The following is a 20,311-nucleotide window of genomic DNA, read 5'->3' on the forward strand; positions in this document are numbered from 1 at the left end:
CCCAGCACACGGGACCTTCTGCGTTGGCTGCTGCGCGCCCCATGTGGTTTTATGTTGCATCCACGTGGCAGCAGGAACCCACTCCTACCTGGAGCCGGCTGCCCTCCCTAACCACACACACCCACACCCCTCGGCTCCGCGAGGGGTGTTGTGTCTCCTGCACTCACAGCTCATCTCCCACGCAGCCCCACGCTCGGCCACCAGGCCTACACCCCGGGAGACCTTGTGAATCCTCTGCCCGTGGGGGTGGGGAGGGCGGATATCTGTGCTCTGGAGCAAAAACAGGAAGGAAGGAAGGAAGGAAGGAAAACACACACAGGCCAAGAGCAGCTGCGGTCAAGGCAGAGGCCACGAAGAGCCTGGAGGAAAAGCTGGGGTCAAAGGCCAAATGGAATGGGGCGGGGGGGGGGGGGGGCAGCACAGCTCGCAGCAGGAGCACCTGACGGTACCAGGCTGGGGCACAGGGTCTCCAGGCCACTTGGGCCACTCTTCCCATCAGACCACCCTGCCAGCTGCTGGAAGAGGCCCCCCCTCACGCTACGAGCTAGCTTCTCCCGGATTAACCTCGTTTCTAATCACCAGGGGGCGAGGGGTGGGGGAGCTGGGGACCCAGGTGCACTAGAGCAGGAGGCCATCGGCAATTAGCAGCCTGATCCCCTGGGGGTCGGATGTCCCTCGCCAGCCGAGCAGGCGATCGATCCCCGACCACGCACCCACAATTAGCGCGCAGGCACCCGGACCCGGCTCACGCGCGGCGGCGGGAGGGCTGTGACCGCCCTCATTAACTGGAGACGCGCGGCAGGAGCCAGTCGGGGCGCGCGGGCAGCTGGGGGATGACAGGAGGCCGCGCACTCGGCGTCACCTCTGCTGTCTGACCGGGAGGATTAGCGCCGGGGCCGCCGGGCACGTGTAATTAACAGCTGAGACCCCAGACTCGGGGAGGGGAGTGGGGGTGAGGCCTGAAATCAAAACCGCAAAACCACGACGGCCGTCAGCTCTCAGCTCTCCCAGACTCGCGCTTAGCTGGCCGCAGGAGACCGTCTCGAGCCCCCTTCGGGGGTTCAGAACAAGGACCGCCACCCACCCCGCTACTAGCCCTGGAGGACAAGGCCAGCTCCGGGTCACCCCACAGCGACCCGGTCTACTCGACCATGTACTGGGTTAGGTGCCTCACTCCTGATGCCAGGGAGGAGACAAGAGGACAGTCTCCTGTCTTCCCGGCCTCCCACTCCTAGGCCCGGGCCCCCCAAGCTTGGCAGGGCTGGAAGGGGCAGCACTGCAGGCCCCTGTCCCAGTAGGGCTTTGCCCGGCTTCAATCAGTGTAGGCAGCGCCCTGGGACCCAGGGCCACAAGCAAAGGGAGGGCGGGGGCCTCTGAGGACCGTGTCTGGGTCTGCTCGCCAGAGCTTTCTGCTCACCCCGGCAGTGTGTCCCGTCCCCTGTCCTAGGTCCACCTCAGATGGTCCCTGTGCAGACTGCATTCCGCTGGAGCTCGGATGGCTGTGTTCCAGAGGAGGGATGGCCTCCACTGTCCTTCCTGTCCTTCACCCACCACATCCCCCACCTCCCCCAGGCCTGGTGGGCGAGTGTCCCTTGGACCCAGAAATGAGACTGGCCATCAGGCAGCCTCCTTTGGTTATAAGGCCGAGGAGCCCGTGGGGCCTGCAGGAAGCCTCCCAGCCAGCAGGCAGTCAGGTGGACACAACCTGGACAGTCCCAGAGTCGCCTCCCTGGAACATGACCACCAAAACAGGAACCTTGGCCCTTCTGCCTTTTGGGAAGCAAAGCGTGTGGGTTACAGGTGCCAAATGCCATCGTCAGCACACGAAGGCAGGGACATCCTTCCTACATGGGGGGACGATGACACATGCAGGGCATTCCTTGCCCCACTGAGGTCAACGGCTCCAACGACCCCAGGGGTTGGGGGAGAAGGGGTGGGCCAGAGTTGTGGGGCCGCCGCACACTGGCTTCCCGGCTGGGGGGTCTCCCCACCTGCCCACCAGCTGGAGCACCTCCACGGCACAGGACGGTCGGAGCCCACGTCCCGCCTCATAGCCACTGGTGTGCTCCTGTACCAAATTTGCCATCATGTGACAGTCACGAAACCCAAATCACCAAAGGCAAGGTGTGGGTCTTTCTTAGGAAACGTTTCCAGGGGCCCATTATTCATCACTGAGCAGGACTGAGGCTGGTGAGGACAGTGGGCTCCGTGAGCTGAGGGCAATGCTGCCGTGGTGGGGCCCACAGGGAGGAGCGGCGGGAGCGGGTAGCACAGAGAGGTGACGGGGCAGTCACTGCTGTGTCACCACAGCCAGAAGGCCCGCTGCTGCGAATACCCCAGTGCTGGGCATCGCCCATGGTCCACTGTTCTGGTCGTACGCACCTTGCCCACACAGCCTGCCCCCTGCCCCTTCCCCGGGCCTCTCTCTCCTCCAGCCCCAGCCTCCAGAGGACTCCCCCTCCCCCGACCAAGAGCTCACACCTGTGCTCAGAGACAGATGGGGCTGCAGATGCCCGCAGGGAAACACCACCTCACGGAGCCCCGCCAGCGCGTGGCTGACACACGGGCGGCGAGCGTGCCAGGTGGGATCTTTCCTTTCCTGGTTTTGCTGTTTTCTTTGAAAGAGGCAGACTTCAGGTGGCAGCAGGGAAGACCCACCCGCGCTCCACGGGGCTGGCTGCGTGATGGCAATGCTGGTGGGTAGAGTCACACCTCCAGCCTCAACCAGGGGAGGAATGTGCCGCCGCCTCCCTGGGGCTCAGGGGCAGGACCTCGGTTCCAGCAGCTCCCGAGGCCCCGGCCGGTAACTGGACCCGCCTGCAAAGCCAGCGACAAGATGAGGCAGGCAGCCAACAAGCGCCATGGAAGGAAGCGGGCAGGGGCGGCCGTGTTCGGGCTCTGGACTGGAGAGTTAGCAATTCAAGTCCAGCTGCCACCACCACGGGGACCCGTGCTCTTGGCAGACACCCCTTGGGTGAGGCCGCTCAGCCACCCCACAGAGCCCACCCTGCTCCCTCTGCCCAGCTGGGGCCCCTAAACCAAAGCTGCCCAAAGAGACCCTACCCTGACACAGCCGGGTCTTGGGGACAGCAGGGAGCGCCCAGAGAAACAGGCCCTCGACAGGGGTGTGGAGGTGAGGGGTGTGCGAGGTGGAAAAGACAGGCGGGGCATGCGGGGAGGCGCCCAGCCCCAGGGGTGCGGCTGAGGACGCGTGGGGCTCCCCGCCCCTCAGCAGACGGGCGCCGAGGCCCCACAGGAGGCGCCTGCTACAGCGTGGAGGCGAGCAGATTGCCACACAGCCTGTCGGAGCCAGCGCCTGGCAGCGGCCTCTGCTTCGTCATGCTCCGGGACGCCGGGGACTCGGGCTCCCAGGCTCGCCCTCTGCAGGGAGCAGAGGGGAAGGGTCAGGGCCACAGGGGTGGGGGGCACCTAGGGTGGCTCCCAGGGCGAGTGGGGCCGCTGTTGGACTCCGGCCGCTGCCACGCTGCAGGTGGGGCATTTCCTGATGGGCGGCAGGGACTCAGCCCTCACTCAGTCATTCATCAACTCCCCGTGAGCACACAGGGCAGCTAGGGACAATCAGGGGGTTGGGGGTCACAGCCTGCCCCAGGTCAGCGCTCTTGGGGTAATGGGCTGAGGGTCATTCCATGGCTCAAACTGGGGTGTGTATGGGGGACAGTCTGTCCAGAGAGGCTCTGGTGGGGGGACAGGCAAGGCAGAGGTGGCCAGGCCAAGGCTGCACCTGGACAAGCAGATTTGGGAGGGGACAGAGGGCTGAGCGGCCCAGGAGGACATCCTTTTTGCGGCCAGAGAAACAGAGAAAGGGCTCTGGCAGCCCCGACAGCAAAGGGCTACACGCGTGCTGCCTTTGCTCAACGGGGCACGCCCTGGCCTGTCCCAGAGAAACGGTCCCACGGGCACAGATGCGACCAGTGTGGGGCCAGACCCAAAGCCCTTTGCAGAAGAACATGCTGTGTGGGTGCCCCTTTATCCGGCGGCATGGCTGGGGAAAGGAGTTCAAGCTCACCGCCTTTCCATGGTGGCCCTCTCCTTCCTAGGAGCCTCCCAGTGAGAGTCTTCCAGCCCCCCCACCCCCATCCTGGCACCGCTGAGGGCCAGGGAGGTGGCGGTGGCAGGGGTGGCGGGGGTCAGGGGTAGGGGATGATTGCACCGACGGCCTCCTTTTGGTGCACACAGCTGCTACACCTAGCGCTAGTGTGTTCTCTCTGAATCAAAATCTACAAGGATGAGATCTCTAAGAAAAGAAAAAAAAGCTCAGAGAGATAAAGTGACGGGCCCAGGTCACACAGCCAGGATGTGAGCCAGAGGATCAGGCGGGTCCAGGCCCCAGGGGCACCCACAGCCCCTCCAGGAGCAGCGGACATCTCCACCCTACAGGACCCCCAGGGCAGTCAGGCCATGAAGAAGGCACCCCAGAGCCTCGGGACAGATACAATTCCCTACCAAGGGGCTTATTTCTCCGTTCTCATCCTTGCTCTCAAGGTAGAGCAAACCACTGGGCACTCAGGTTACTTCCTCGGAGTTGCAGGTTTAAACTGTACCCCTCAGGACATGATGTGAGGAAAGACATGAGCCCGAGAAGCCGAGCAGAGAGCTTGGGCCGCAGCTCAAAATAAGGGGACGCTTCACAGCAAGGGAGGGGTGGCGAGGGACAGGGTCAAAGGTGAGCCGGAGATGCACCAGGTTGCACGTGGCTGACAGGACAGGCTGTGGCTGCGGCCCTGCCTCTCCACCTGCCCCCTACGGAGGTCTGGAAGCTGCTCTGGTTCCAGCCAGGACCTCTCTGTCCAAAGGGACAAGGCCGTGGGCAGTTGGCAGTAGAGTCCTGGGTCCCCGGAGCCACCGGATGCCAAGATGCTAGCACCTCCGAGGGCATGGGGCCTCCACCCACTGCACCAGAGGCACCCACAGAAGACAGGAGCCGGTGGTCAGCAAACATGCCAGGGAAGGACCTGAGTGAGTGGCTTCCAAATTCCTCTCTGCTGCTAACAATGAGGGACGGAGGCCAGCTCACAGTTCAGTTTCGTCCACCAGCCACAGGGACAAAGAATGCGGCAGGAGACTGGCCGGTCCATGGCCAGCACTCAATACACGCCACCGCCGTGTTGAAGGCGGGGGTGCCGCACACGCCCGGTGACAGGTGCACGGTGCCAGCCAGCCGCAAGGTCATTCAGCCGTGAGAAGGAATGAAATCCTGGCATGCTGAGTGGGGGTGGCCCTGGAACATTGGGCGAGGTGCAGGAAGCCAGTCACTCGCGCTCTGCCCACCCCGGCCCCCCAGAGCGCGCCAGCAGACCGTGGCTCCGGGGCGGGGGTGGGCAGTGTGTGCTCATGGCACAGGCGCCTCTGCGGGGGCAGTGACCTGGTCTGATGTAGTGGTGACAGCTGCACGACCCAGAAGACCCTAGAGGCCACGGCATCGACTGCTTTAGGAGAGGGCTTGTGTGGCACTGAATCAACGTAAACAGTGTGGGAACCATCCTGCTCCTTCCCTGACCACGTGCTCCCTGCACCACTGAGGTGGGTGTAGGGGCGAGGGGGCTCCCACCCCAGCTTGTCATCCCGACTCCAGCTCTGCAAGCCACTTACGGCTACACGGCGGCAGCAAGGGGCAAAGGCACGTCCTCACGAGCTGTGTGCCCTTGGGCTCATGACTTGACCTCTCTGAGCCTCTCAGCCTCACCATCGGTACAGCAGGCAACTCCTGGCTGTGAGCCACTCCCGCTGATGGGGGGAGGTGGTGAGGTCACAGTTGGGGGGACTCTGAGAAAAAAGGGGACCAGGCACGAGGTGTGGCTCAGGGATGCTCCCGAGAGTGACCGCACCTCCTCATTTCTTCAAACTAAACTCTGGGGTGGATCAAATAAAGAATTGAAAACTGAGCTCATTGCCACGGACTTGAGGCTGCCAACTCTCAGACTTGGCTGGTGGCTGCCAGAAAGCCTACGATTCTCAAGACGCAGTGTGACAAGGGCCGAGGCAAGCACACAGTGGGACCTGGGGTGTCCCAGGGCCCCAACACCGCTCCACGGGTATGCAGCCCCCCAAAGCTCGGCCCTCACATCTGAACGACGGGGTGACCATAGCCCGGCCAGCTTCCATGGCAGCAAGGGCTCTGGCCAGTGTGGCTGGTACCTGGCCTCCCTCCCCTGGCCCTTCTCTGCAAAGTCACTCTTCCCAGGGCAGTGAACGAACGTGCAAAATGCCCAGGTCACAGCTGCGAGGAACAGGGCCCCATGGCTACCGGGCCTGGCCTCTGCCGCCAGCACACTTTGTTCCCAGCCAGCGAGGCCCGGAAGCCTCTGGCACGTTGGCTGCCGGCTGGCCCATCCTTCCAGCCAGATGCTGAGACCAGCCATGGGCTGCAGAGAGGAGACGGGACCATCAAGGCAGGCTCCTGCCCTAATGCCCATGGCCCTCCTGTGAGCCCCCATCTGCAGACTCCCCTGCCTGCCTCTGCAAGAAGTGCCCATCCACAGCCACGTCGTCAGCAGAAGTGTCACCCCAGGACGAGCCCAGGGGGCCGGAGTGACAGGTGGGGGTGACTCAACTTCAGCAGAATCAGACTTTCCCACGTGCCGACACTTGCCTTCTAGATGCCAAGGAAGGAGCAGGGGGCTGCCGGGCAAATTCTGCCACGGGGGTGTCCCACCAGCTCCACGGGGACCGCGGAGTCTCCACGGGCTCCGCATGTACCTCCAGGACACTGCACAGAGCCCAGGACGGCAGGCCTGGGGGCCTCGGCGGGCCCGGGGAGGGAGCTCACCGCCTTCTGCGGGCCATCTGCTCTCCAGCTGCGTGGCATGCCCTGGCCCAGAACAGCGGGGCCTCCCGCACCAGCAGGGTTCCTGCAGCTGGCTCACTCGGACGTGGCCAGGGAGTGTGCCTGGTGGGCGTGGAGGAGGAGGAGGGGCATGTGTGCGGGGACGCGGGAGGTCTGCCAGCAGCCACGCTCTGCCCCAGTGGACACAGAACCGGGCCCCAGCGATATCTGCCCTCCTGGGCCAAGGCCCGCCCTGTCAATCCTGAGCACATTTGCCTTACACTTCCTCCTCAGCCCAACCACCGGACAGAGGTGAGATTCAGAACTCATAAGACCCCGAGCCAGTCCCGGTCAGGGCAAACGTCCCTTCTGCAGGGCTGCAGGCTCCGGAGCCGAGGACACCAAGCCCTGGACCTTTGGGGCCAGAGCCACCCAGGTCCCTGCTTCACTGGCCCAGAGGTCAGCCCCGCATCTGTGCAGCAAGTCCAGAGGGCGGTCGAGAGGTGGCCCCAGCCACAAATTACCTCCTGTCCCACCTGTCCAACCAATAGCCCGTGACCCAGACTAACATGGACAACTGGAGGGTCATCCCCAGAAGTGCCTGAGGCCAGAGAGCCACCGAAAAAAGATCAAAGCTCAGAGAGGGTCAGTGTTGGCCCAAAGTCACACAGCATGTCACTGCCCAAGTGACACCAGAAGCCAGGGCTCTGAACCTCTGGGGGACACCCATCCAAGCCAGCACGCAATCCTGGCCCCAGGGACTTAAGCAGTGATGGGGAAGCTGCCTCAGAGACCCCCCCAACTCTGGGACCAAGTGGTTTCCAGAGACTGTGGCCACTCCTGCAGTGGCTCCCGGAGCCAACGCCGGACAGAGGCAGTGGAGAAGCGGAAGCAAAGCAGAGGCGCCGGGGTGGGGGTGGGGGTGGGGGTGGGGGTGTCGGGGAGGGCCTGCAGCTGGGACGGCGCTGCCCCCCGCAGAACGGCTCCTGCTCCAGCTCCCGCCCGCGGGGAATGGGGACCAGCTGTCTCTGGGCCGCGCACCTGCTCCTCTCCAGGGCCTGGGCCTGGGCCTGGGCCTGGGCCTGGGCCTGGGCCTGGGCGGGAGGACGGGGCTGCGCCTCTTACCTCTGGGCTCCTCCGCCTGTTTGGCGAGCTTGCGCAGCGCGGCGGCAAAGCTGGAGGACGGCGCGGCCTGGGCCGACAGCGCGCTGCTGGTGGCGGGGCTGCCGCTGGGCACCAGGGCGCCATTGAGCGGCGAGGGGGTGAGGGGGTTGACGGTGGCGGTGGTCCTGGTCGCGGTGGAAAGCATCCCTAGTGAAGGGGACTTGGGCTCATGGCTCATGCCTGAAACAGGAAAAGAAGAACCAGAGGTCACCCAGAGAGTAGGAGGGCCCAGCACCAGAGCGGGGGGCAGGTCCGCAGGGCCCGGGGGTCCGGGCCAGCGAGCAGCATGCAGGGACAGGGGACAGGAGCAGACACAGCGGCTCGGGCAGGACAGACAGAGGCAGAAGAGAGCCAGCGCCACAGAGAGCGGGGGGGGGCCCCCCACCCCTGTGATCCCAGATGCCGCGGCTCAGCCCAGGAGGATCCCCGCATCTCCTAACGCGGGCGGAGGGACCAGGGGGTGCGGGTCGGCGTCCTCGCAACAGAAAGGGGCTGGGGTAAGGAGGACGGCCCTAGAGCCGCCCCCGCCCCCCAGACCCCACCTCATTGGTGAGGCCGGGGCTGCTACCACCCCCGTTCTAGAGAAAACACGGGCAGACAGCGGGACCCGGCCCTGGGCAGGCCTCCCCGCGCAGCGGCCCCATCAGCAGCCGTGGCAGACGTGGGGGAGAGGAGGCGGTCGCCCTGCGGGCCCCGCCTGGGGACTGAAGACACACGACCAGCGACCTAAAGCCCCCCTTCCCGCCGAGGACCAGGCTCAGGCCTGAGCAAGGAGCCGACGAGGCACCGCCTCCTGCCAGGGCGACACCAGATGCCACAGGGGAGGACACAGCCATCTTCCCACACGCCCTCTGCCTTTCAAGTCGCGTCCAAGTGTCAACGAGGAGGCCGTCCTGCCTCCCGAGCGCCCGATCAATAGAGGCCCAGCTCCATCGCAGGCGGCCGAGCAAGCAGTGCCATAAATAAGTTTTCCATTAACATTCCCTGCCCTCTCGGGGCCACCTGCCCGCCGGGCCCCGCGCCCCGCCCCCTCGCTGTGGGCGCATTCCAGGGTGTAAATCAAGGCCCGTGGCCTTGCAGCTGGCAGAGGCCATAGGTTGTGTGCAGGCAGAAACGAATGGACTTCCAAGGCCCCAGACAGACACCTGGGTGGGGGGGCTCCAGGAACAACATCTAGGGAAGGGTCCCTGGGCGGCACGGGTGGAGGAACACCATCACAGAACAGGGCAAGAACGTGCCCTCCTCACAGGGCTGCGGCCCACACCCCAAGAGGCTCTCTGTGGCCCCCAGAGCCCACCTCACCTCTGTTGGGCTCTGTGCTGAGTCTCAAAGAGCCTAACTGGACCCTGCTTCTGCAGCCATCCCCACAGGCCAGCAGGCTCGAAGGCAGCCAGGTGAAAAAGGGGGGATCCCCACAGGCAGCCGGGCAGGGGTAGGCGTTCACCTGCTGCCCCAGAGCCTGAGTCCCAGAGAGCCAGGTGGCACTGGCTGCTGCTCTCCTGCCAAGGGGGGTGGGAAGAGCCACCCTCGGGGGTGCATGAAAGACCACACTGAGGCAGCGGTGCCCTCCAGCAGCCCCACTGAGCAGCAGAGGAGCGCTAACTCCCTACTGACCCGTGTGTCTGCCTCTGCTGGAAAAGCAGGAAGGCGGAGTGAACCCCACGAGAGAAACTCAAGAATCCTGGAGAGTGTGGGGTCCCTCTTCAGCAGCCTGACAGCTGGAAAATGCAGGTCTCAGACCCAGGTCATTCTCAGTCAACCCAGCACCCGGCTGGCTAGAGGACACCGAGCCCAGTGGATGCTAGGATCTGGGAGTTTGGCCCCAGGCTACCACCGCCACCCTCTCCTCCTCCAGTGGATAGCTGGACAGAGGGGGCACGAGGTGTGACCAAGGTTGTGGAGTGAGGAAATGGGGGCCTGAAGGTCAAGCTTAGCATTCACTTGGCTGCCAGGTACCTGGAGCTTGAATCCTCGCTCTGCAGCCTCAACTGTGTGACCTCAGGCAAGTCACTCTGCCTCTCTGGGCGTGTCTTGTCTGTAAGATGCAGCAAGACAAAGTCCACTACCCCGCTGACCTCAGATGATCCTGGGAAGCCAGGAGCCGCTCACAGTCTGGTCCTGGTCGGATGGCTCAAGGCCACACAGTCAAGCAGCATGCCCAGGACTTGAACCCTCTCTCCTGGGCCCTCATGGTATCCCCGCACACCTCACATCACACCTGCCTGCTCCAAGACCTAAACAAGACCCTGGAGCAGAAGGGATCAATGCATGTGCACACACACATGTGCACGCACACACACACTCCTAAAATATGTTTCACCAAAGGCTCTTAGAGATACATCCATGATTCTTTGCTCCTTCAAGGGGCAGGGACTGATTCTCTCTCCCCAAAACGTGGGCTAGACAAACGAACTCACGTCGGACCCAGCGAGGACGGCGGAAGTAGTCATGTGCGACTTAACACAAAAAGACCATCAGAGGTGCCGTGGCCACACGGCCACCTGCCCACTCTCTGGCATCACTTGAGGGGACTGTGCTCAAACAGCCCATGGAGAATCCCAGGTCTCCTGACGCCACCAGACAAAAACCAGGTTCTTCCCCCCAGCCTGGCTGAGCTTCCAGATGAGACCACAGCCCCGGCTGCCAGTTGGATCACAGCCTGCTTGGGGCCTCTGAGCTGCCCCGCATCCCTGAATGTTAAGTCTGGGAGCATTTGTCACACAGCTCTAGACAACCAACACGGTGCTGCCACGCACTCTACTGACCTCAACTGCCGTCTTGCACTCTCTCCCCATCTCCCTCTTGGAGCCCAAGAAGCTCAACCATCTGCAAACGTTCTATGACTTTACCTGCAGTCTTCAAAGTGGGCCCCCATGAGGTCATCGGAGACCATCAACACTTCCTCCATTCCCTCATCCCTTAGAGAGCCAGCCACCTCTCTTTAATTCCCAATTCTATGACAAAGGTGTCACTGTGCCCATTTTACAGATGGGGGAAGACAGTCTTGGATCCAAGGCCCAACGGATGGTTAACGGCAGGGCTGAGATAACTGCAACAGAGCACCTGCATCCTGTTTATGCTAAAGTGGTCAGGGCCCGGATCCAGACCCATTCTGCCCCACAGCACGCACGTGTGTAAGAGATGGGGCCGAGCGGTGGGGAAGTGAGGGTAGGCAACGCAGTCATTCTACCTCCCAGTGACTGGTCCCCAAGGCCCGGGAGCAGATGTGAGGTCACTGCCCGGGAGCCATGTGACAGGCTGGCCAGCTGGTGACCTGGGTGGACCTGCTCTGACTGCCGACTGACATTGCTGGGCAGGGTGACATGGAGGTGCTGGGCTAGGCAGGGGCAGCCACATGACAAATCCCAGGCCAGACCCCATAATACCACATGCCCCTGAAGCTGCTGGTGGGCGTCTTCAAGTGTCAGCAAGAGAAGCAAAGGTCTCACTCTACCCTTATACCTATGTTGTAACTTCTCTGCAGTAAACCAGGTTTTTAGCAAAGTGGGAGGTCACTGGGGCTCCTAGGAAGTTCAGTGGGTTACAGTGCCTGCCTTTGGCTCAGGTCACAGTCTCGGGAGCCTGGGATCCAGTCCTGTGTCAGGATCCCCGGTCAGCGCAGTCTGTTTCTCCCTCTCCCTCTGTCCCTCCCCCTGCTGGTGCTTGCGCGCACGCGTGCTCTCTCTCTTCTCTCTTTCATACAGATAAATTAAATCATAAGTAAACGGGGGGTGGGGGGGATGGTCATGAAAGAGACAGAGAGCTCGCCAACATGAGGCTGGCACACCAGCAGAGGGCCCGGAGGCACCCCTCAGACCAGGGCCTCCCCTGCTGGAACTCAAACCCAAATCCTCACCCACTGGTCCCCTGCATGGTAGGGTCACAATCCTGCTGGCATTGAGTACCCTCCCCTCCCACCTGAACCTCCCCTCCCCTCCTCAAGCAAAGCCTGGCACCTGCCCTCAGGGCTCTACCAGTGGCCCTCTTGGTTCCCGGGGGTCCCCCAAAGCCAGCATCTCTGTCGCAGTGTCAGCCACGGGCTCAGGGGCACTGCAAGTCAGGAAAGCTACTGCTGATGTCAGGTCACTTAAAATAGAATCCCAACCCAGCCTCTTCATTAAGGAGCTAAAATTAGCACCGCTCCTCAGCATGTACACCCCGGGAGGGCGGGCTGGAGGATCACCAGCAGCCGGGATGGCAGCTCCCCTGCACCCGGGATGGAGGGGCAGGGGCCACACTCATGGGACCGCGGCACCAGGCAAACAGTCACCCCGACCCTACCACGGCTCCACGCAGCCTCAAGGGAATCCACTGCCCACCCTGTCCCTCTGTCCCAGGCTGGGGTCACTGCAGGACCCACACACTGTGCAGCACCCCCGCCCCGAGCCCTGCCCAGGGAGGCAGACCCAGAGCTCCCACACACACGCAGGCCACGGCAGGTGCAGCAGGGGTGGGCCTTGGGGTGGCCCCTGCATCCTCAGGAGGCCCTGGGGGAACATGGGGCACCTGCTCCCTGTGCCCTCATTAGAGAGGGTATTTATTAACTTCTGTGCTCCTGGCCATTGACTGAATTCTTGTCTACATTATCAGCTCATGTAAATTCATTATCCTAACAGCTGGGAATAAGCTCCACTGCGTGAAGGCCAATGATGGATGAGAGCGCCGGGGCCGGGGGCGGCGCAGGAGGCAGGGAGGGCTCCCTCCGCGCGGTGCTGCTCTCCGACATGTGCACGTCGGCAGGACGGCGACCGGGTCATGTGGCCTCCCGGCCTTCTCATTTACATCACGTACAGCTGTCCTACTCTGGACGGGGCTCCTGCCACCACCGGCTGCCACCCAAGCTCCCAGGAGCAGAGAGCTGCCACAGCAGGACACCCGGAGGTGAGATCCGATCGGCCCCGGCACCCCAGCTGGAGGGCCCGGGACGCCCCCGCAGAGCCCAGAGCCCCAAAGCCACTGGGCCACCGGCCCCCTCCTCTCCTGCTCCGCCCCCTCCCCAGCGCGGTGGTGTTTTAATCAATACTTTTCCTCTTCTGCCTACATTTCTAATAAGGCCAGCAGCAGCACAGAGCTTTAAAAAAAAAAAAAAAAAAAAAAAGGGCAAAAGGAAAGAAAACCAAGTGCAGGGCCAGCCCGGCTGGCAGGGTGGCTGATGTTCTCTGCTCTCCGGAAACCCACCTTGCTCTGGTTCTTCAGAACAAACCCCATGCTCCGCAGCAGCAGGACTTAAGTGGGGGGAGGCCCCCCAACACGCCATTAACTATGGCCCCGGCCCCACCGCCCCCTCGACTCGGTGGCGGCGGGCGTATTAATCAGCACGCGGGCCTCCCGCCCGGCCTCCCGCAGACCCTATAATTACCGCTTCCTTTCATGGGCTCTACCCCGGCACCAGACCTCGGGCCTGCTCCCTCCGTGCTCTCTAATTACAAGCTAATGGCTGAGATGAATTTTCTGCTGGCTCCCGGTTCAAGCACCAGCCCGCCCCTTCCTCCTGACAGCCCCCCACCCTGGGGTAATTACACCCCGCAGGGGCCAGCCGGCAGGGCCTCCCTGTCCTGCCCCAGGCACGCACGATCCGGATTGGGATTCTCCAATCACCCCTCTTGATCATTTTTCATTACCGCAGAAAGAAAGAAACGTTTGTGAGCAAACACAGCGCGTCCCTGGGGTCAGCGGCCCCGGCTCCCCGGCCCCCCGCCAGCCTCCTGCTCAGGGATCACTGCGCCCCCCCCCCAAGGGGTGATGCTCCTGCAGCCCTGACAAGGCCGGGGTCACCCTGCTGCAGAGACCCGGTGGGCGGCTGCGGTGTGGGGTGCCATGTGATCATGGGAACCCGAGCGGCTTCATAATAAATTCATTATTATATTTGCCTTCGGCGTGTTCTGAGCTCACTCGCACGAAGCAATTTTTCTTGGGGATGGGGGTGGGGGAGTCAGGAAGGTTTTCCTGCTCCGGATGCGCAGGGTGGCCTGCTTAGGCCTAATGTTCTCTTTCGATTAAGGACAGTCCCCCAGGTTGCAGGTCTGTAAGGGGACTGGGGACTTTCTCTGTCCGAGTCCCAGAAGAGGACTTACTCCCCAAGGCTGCGGCCCCAGGAACTGGCGGACTGTGCCCGAGCCACTGCTGGCCGCAGGGAGCGGAGCGCAGGGCAGAGAACAGGTGGGGGGGCGGGGGCCATAGGAGACCCCGGCCCAGGAGCCAAGGAGAAACAAGGCAGCTCCCTCCTTGGGGACATGGCTGCCCCCTCCCCCACGCAGACCTGTCACTCAGCAGCGTGAAGTCACTTGGGAATGCCCAAGGCAGGGGCTCACGAGCTGCGCCAAGTGCCCTCCAGAGGCGCCATCGATGAGACAGGAGCCCACCGGGGCAAGCTGTTTCCAAAGCCCATCTCTGCTCTCTGGGGTCCCCCGACAGCCACCAGGAACCCCAGGTGGGGTTCAGCCTAGGTGGGGCAAGGTTTAGGGTTCTCTCGGCCCCTATCCCCCAGTGCCACGCTAGTACCGTGGGTGAGGGGCGTTCAGGAGAGACCCCCACACTCACTCAGCACTCGGTGCCCACATACCAGGTAACAGCACAGAGGTGTGGGCCAACGGGGCCAGAGAGGTGTCCGGAAGGAGTGGGAGCCACAAAACAGGTAGAAATGGGGTGGGCATGGGGTGGCACCCTGGTCTCCCCCAGAGCCGGCCAAAGATGATCCACAGGTTGAGGTTGGAGGCTGCAGAAGGCCGGGAGTCGCGGAGGCTGCGGGTGGAGGCACAGGACAGAAGTCGGGCAACAGATGGCAGCGACATTTGACAGCGATTACTCTGAGCGGCTGCCGCGTCTAGAGAAGCCTGGACACGGACAGATGAAGGGCTGCGCGCGGTGGGGGAGGGGGGGCAGCCGTCCAGAGGGGGCGGAGAGGCAGGAACCGCAGCATAGAGAACCGTATAGAAATAGTAAAGCCAGAGGAGACCAAGGGACAGGGTCAAGGCTGGAGCCCGGCGTCCGAGACCCCAGGAGGCTGTCCCCAGCAACGCGGACGGTCCTAACAGTTGCAGCAGACGCCGGACTGCTTGGCCCGGAGTTTCACAGCAACTGCATGAACAGGCCTCGGCAGGCGGCGAGGTCAGGGAGGCTGCCCAGGGTCCCACTGCAGACCAGCGCGGGAGCCAGAGCCAAGGACAAGGACGCCCCCAGCCAGCTGATCCCTCCCCACCCCGCACCCCGGCTTTCCCCACACCTCTGCTTCCTGGAGGTGGGTGGCCCCCAGGGGGCTCCCAGGGCCAAGGAACCTCCCATGCAAATTTTCCCAAGTGGCCTGCCTCTGCCTCCCACTCTACAGATGGGTACACCAAGTCGGGGAGAGAGTGCTGCCCTGGCCTGCGGAGACCGGGACCTGAACTGTTTAGAAAGTGCTAGCAAGAAGGAACTGGGCAGGGCCACTCACTGGGCTTGCCTTCCATTTTGCAGACCCCAGTTCTGTGACTGAAGGCCCCTGCGAGAGCACCCAGCTGGGTGCCAGACTCATTTTACACTCAGCATACAACCCTGGCCCAAGCACGAGGACGGATTCTGGGACCCCCGCATCTCCGCAGCTCTGGCAGGGAGCTCCTGGAGGGCATGTGGCCCAGATAACAACCCCGGATTAGGACCCTTTCATGTGCCTGCTGGCACCTGAGCTAACCAGGCCACCTCCGAGCTGAGTCTCACTCACAAAGGAGCCCTTTCAGTGGATGCCCAGAAGCACGGGGTGCAGGAAGCAGGCAGGGGTCAGAGGTGTCCGGTGCAGAGGAGAGGTCCCGAAGGAGAGAAACCCAACCCAGCCAGGAGGCAGCCACTGAAGTTCTCCAACTTTCCATGGAGCAGCAGGTGGGGAAAGAGGCCAGGAGGGCAGGGGTCAAGGCCAGGTCCTCCTTCTGACACGGATAAAACCTACCTGGGCGGGGAGTGGGGAACAGACTTTGAGAAGCAGTGGGAAGAGGAAGCAGAGGTCATTGCTCTGCTAGCTGGGACCCTACTTCCTGCTCCCTCACTGTACTCAGGGTGGGGGCCAGGAGTCTGGGTGCTTCAACAGCTCCTGCCTTACCCCTCTGGGAAGGAAGGACAGAGAATACAAGAGCACTGTCCCTTCGATATAGAGTAGCTATTGACAAAAGCTGTCCATACGGGGCAGGCTGGGTCCTCCTGCAGCTCTACTCCTCAGGGCACTGGGTAGGTCCTCCGCCAACACAAGAGGGATGGAGGCACACCAGCCATATCCTCACATTGCTTAACTGACCAGACCCGATGGGGCTAACGGTGATGCCCGGCATCCCTGCTCAGGCAGGCTGGCAAGCTTTGGGTCTCACTTGGCAGGACCACCCAGGAGCTGAGGCATGAAACTGGACTGCTGGGACTCCTGGGTGGCTGGCTCAGTGGTTGAGCGTCTGCCTTCAGCTCAGGGTGTGGTCTCGGAGTCCCAGGATCGAATCCCACATCGGGCACCCCTTGAGAAGCCTGCTTCTCCTTCTGCCTATGTCTCTGCCTCTCTCTTCATCTCATGAATAAATAAATACAAACCTTTAATTAAAAAAAAAAAAAGAAAGAAAGAAAGAAAGAAAGAAAATGCTGGTAGGAAAACTGTGGTCTGAACCTCAGCTTCCGTATCAGTAATAGGATTGGGGGGGGGGGGGGCTAGATGCACTGGGGCAGAGGCTAAGCAGGCCTTCTTTGACCCATCAACCTGTCTTCATTTGGCCTGATGTCAAGCCATGTAGCTTAAATGTGAATCAACGGATATTTAAAAATGGAAGATTTTAAGTCAAGATGAAGATCCATAAAACAAGAAGCCACCAACCCAAAATCCTGAGAACAGCAGCTGTCCCAAGTCCCCACCTTTCCCTACTGTCTCAGGCTGTCCGGTTTGCTTGATGCAGGAGTGCGTCTCCCCAGGTCTGAAATTCCATGTGCTCAGGCAACGAATAGCATCTGTAGGAGCTTATCGATAAATGGGCACCATGGCCAGGACACTCAGCCCAGATGTTGTCAACACTGTAATTCCATCCTAATTCAGCAGTAAGAGGTCAGCCCCTCCACACTCTCAGATTTAGGGGTGACGGCCCGCCAGGAAGGTAGGCCATGATCTCGGCATGTGTCAACAGCAAGTGGGTTTCACTTGGCTCAAAGCCAGTGCACTCAAGCCAGGACCTGCCTCAAATCATAAAATTAATTTTTGCTTTTGTTAAAAAAAAAAAAAAAAAAGTCCATTATCATAATGATCATAAGGGCAGACCAGACCCTCTCCTGCTGAATTCTGGATACAGATTTACCAAGTTCACAGGGACCCAGCAATTTGTGTGGCGTCCACGAACACAGGTTAGAGAATCCGAGGGCATAGAGCTCTTTACGTACTGAACCCTGAGCAGTAACCCCTTTTCCCACCGTTATACACCTGGGTCAAAGGCAAATGAGGTATCAATACCCAGAAACCTCCAAGTTCTAATGGTACTTCCTCTTGGGCTCATCTACCATCTTCAAAGCCCAGTGTGCTACGCCTGGGAATCAGTAAATGCCAACTACCCTCCCCCTACAAAAAAAAAACACCAACTACCCTGTGACCAAAATGGGACCTCAGAAGAGGGCCATCAGGTAAAGGTTCCCACGACAGTCACCAGGAGCCACAGGCCGGGTTGGTCACCTTCTTCTGTCCACAACTGCCCTCCATCAACTGCTGAGAAATGGACTGTCCAAGCCTAAGTAATCCTTTCCTTCCTTAACACAAATTCCTCTATCATCTCAACTGGGAACCTGCAAGTTTCCTGTAATCCAAGCAGGATGCTGAGGCCCCAAACCAGCTCTCACAGGTGCCAGGCTTCACCCTCTGGGACCACAAACCCTAGCTGTCCCGGGTCACACAGTGACAAGCAGCCTGGTTGGCCCAGAGATCCACTGTGGGGGCAAGAGAACCTCTGAGGAGCAGGTGTTGGCTACATGAAGGGCCTTCTTCCTCCTGTAGGGTCAGCAAACGCCCTTGGAGGCCAAAGGTTGAGGGGTGGAGAGCCCACTCAGCCAGAATCAGGTACATAAAGTTCCCGGCTGCTGCTGGTGGGCAGAAGCGCCATCCCAACACACGCAGCTGGAGTTCAAGTCTTTCCACGTCAGCTTTCCCTTCCTGGCACCTATCCCCTAGGCCAGCCCTGTGTCGTGAACACACCGGGGTGGGGGTGGGCACTTAGAGAGTGTGGCCCAGATGCTGCTGTTAACAGGAGCACAGCACCCCGAGGTACACGGAGCGCCCTGGCTGTCTGAGCGTGGGCAGGGATCCCCTGCCAGATAGAGCACAGTACGAGGAAGGACACAACACTGTCCTACCAGTCTCACCTTGGAAACCAGCTATCGGGTTAAAATGCACCGCCTGTGCCCGAGTGACAGGCCCCCAGGGTCCGGCATCCCTAGGAAGGCCTCCAGTCTCACAAAGCCATAGAAGACCTTGTAGGCAAAACCTGCAAGATGCAAAATGTCTTATGGGCTCAGAAAGGCAAGGCCTGGGCATTAATCTGATTTAAAACCTATAATCTCAGCCCACTCCTCCAATCCCCCTCTGAGCTCAAGCAGGGCTGACCAGAAATCCTTAAGAGACCATCCATCTAATTGGGGCCCAGGGTTAAAGGGGGAGGGGGTGCCAGGCATTGCATGGGGGCTGATACTGAGCTTTCCTATTAGTTTCCTAATAGTTTCCTATTACATTGGGACAACCAGCACCCCCGCCCCCACACGAGGTGGCAGGGAGCAATCAGAAGCCCCTGGAGGTTCCCAGGCAGCTAAAAACTTCAGCTTTACTTATTCAACTTTGTATCTTCCAGGCTGGCTACCCTCTAGTGAATGAACCTCCCTCCACCCCCATACATGTAAAACAGTAACAATAACGCACAGATAGATGCAAGCTCAGAATTCAGCAACATGAACCTCCTCCCACCCCTTGGTTTTGTTCCTTCTCCACCAATAACCAGCTACAGGATGCCAGGCAAGCACGGGCACATGTGGGGCCCCTAGATATCCTAGCTAATGGTCAAATGGGGATCCGCCCTCCCTCATTCCAGGCCCTCCTCAAGGGAGCGTCAGACGGTGACAACACAGTCCGTGCCACATGTCACATGAAGGCCTTCGCAGCACTCCCCCCACCCATGACAGGCTGGGTGGTATGCCAGCTGGTGCCCTGGCTCACCCCATAACGCTCGGGGTCGGCACAGAGGAGGCCCTGCCCACCCCACCTGGAGGCCGGGTCCTCCTCAGCTTGACACATAGATTTTCCTTTGGGACGGCTTAACCTATCCAACGTCAATACTGCCCTGACCAGAAGCTCACAGATCGATTCCTTTTATTGCTGCCTGTGGCCACAGACCCACCATCTGAGCACAGGGAGGGCAGGCCAGGGGAGGGGCTGCAGGCGGCTGAAGAAAGGGATGCGCACACGCAGGGTTCAAGACCAGGCGGGCAGGTGGGGCCCTAGCACCCGCCTGGAGATCAGCACGGGCTGACCTGGCAAATGGAGCTTTTGAGTCTCAGTGGGAAAAGTGCAACCACTCTCACCCCTCCCCCCCCAAGCACTGCAAGGCCAGGTGGGTTTCATGAATTAAAACACCAGGACCATCGAGGAAATGATGTGGTTTCTTTAACAAACCCTCACACGAGCTCTCCACACCAGGCACCACCCCAAGCTTTAAGGAGAAAGGATTTGATCTCCAAGCATCCTAGGATGCAGGTGTTCTCACCTGTCATCCAATTCCAAAGGAGGAGACCCAGAGGTCAAGTACACAGGACCACAGGGCTGGAGAGGTGGATGCTAACACCCTCGGCAGGTGCAGTAAAAGTGATGCAGACGCTCGCTGGGGGCTCACCTAGGGCCTCCAAGGTTGTCAGCTCCTCCGGCCAGTTGCCCATTCAGGGGCAGGTGCCGGGCATGCGTGTCCCCCGAATCCACAACATAAGGGAGGCCTGTGCGCCCCCATGGTACAGATGGGAAACAGCTGGAGGGCTGCCCCACACCCGGCTCTGGCAGCCCCAGAGCCACTACAACGTGCAACTCCTCACACATATGTCAAGTTCTCCAGCTGGAGGAACCCGTTCCAGGATCGGAAGGCTTGGCCGGAGCTCTGGACAGGCACAGAAGCCATCCGTCCAAACACAACTCTGCATTTGAAGGGCCCCTTAGGAGTAGAGCTCACAGCTCACCCGGGCAAGGGAAGGGGAGTTACCTTCAGGATTTTACCCCAGGTTAACACAGGGCTCAGTGTCATCCAGCGACCAGGTGATGGTTCTCTCACCCAGTCAGGTGAGGGTCTCTGGCTCCCTAGGGCACCTCATCCAATTCTGGGGCAGAGGACACACTCTGGTTTCCTGAGG

The 20,311-nt window shown here is 61.0% G+C and overlaps 1 protein-coding gene across 5 annotated transcripts in view; it reads right to left on the minus strand.

Moving 5' to 3' along the window:
- Positions 1 to 20,311, minus strand: part of GSE1 (Gse1 coiled-coil protein) — a 413,704-nt gene that overhangs the window by 29,640 nt on the left and 363,753 nt on the right. For 4 of the 5 annotated variants that reach the window (XM_038538121.1, XM_038538122.1, XM_038538120.1 and 1 more), the window contains exon 3: positions 7,910 to 8,128. The exons of the other annotated variant lie outside the window; for it this stretch is intronic. In XM_038538121.1, coding sequence (XP_038394049.1) covers positions 7,910 to 8,128 — 219 coding nt within the window. The remainder of the gene's footprint in view (positions 1 to 7,909; positions 8,129 to 20,311) is intronic. 5 annotated transcript variants of the gene reach the window in all.

The sequence above is a fragment of the Canis lupus genome, chromosome 5 (assembly GCF_011100685.1).
Source record: "Canis lupus familiaris isolate Mischka breed German Shepherd chromosome 5, alternate assembly UU_Cfam_GSD_1.0, whole genome shotgun sequence".
Lineage (NCBI taxonomy): Eukaryota > Metazoa > Chordata > Mammalia > Carnivora > Canidae > Canis > Canis lupus.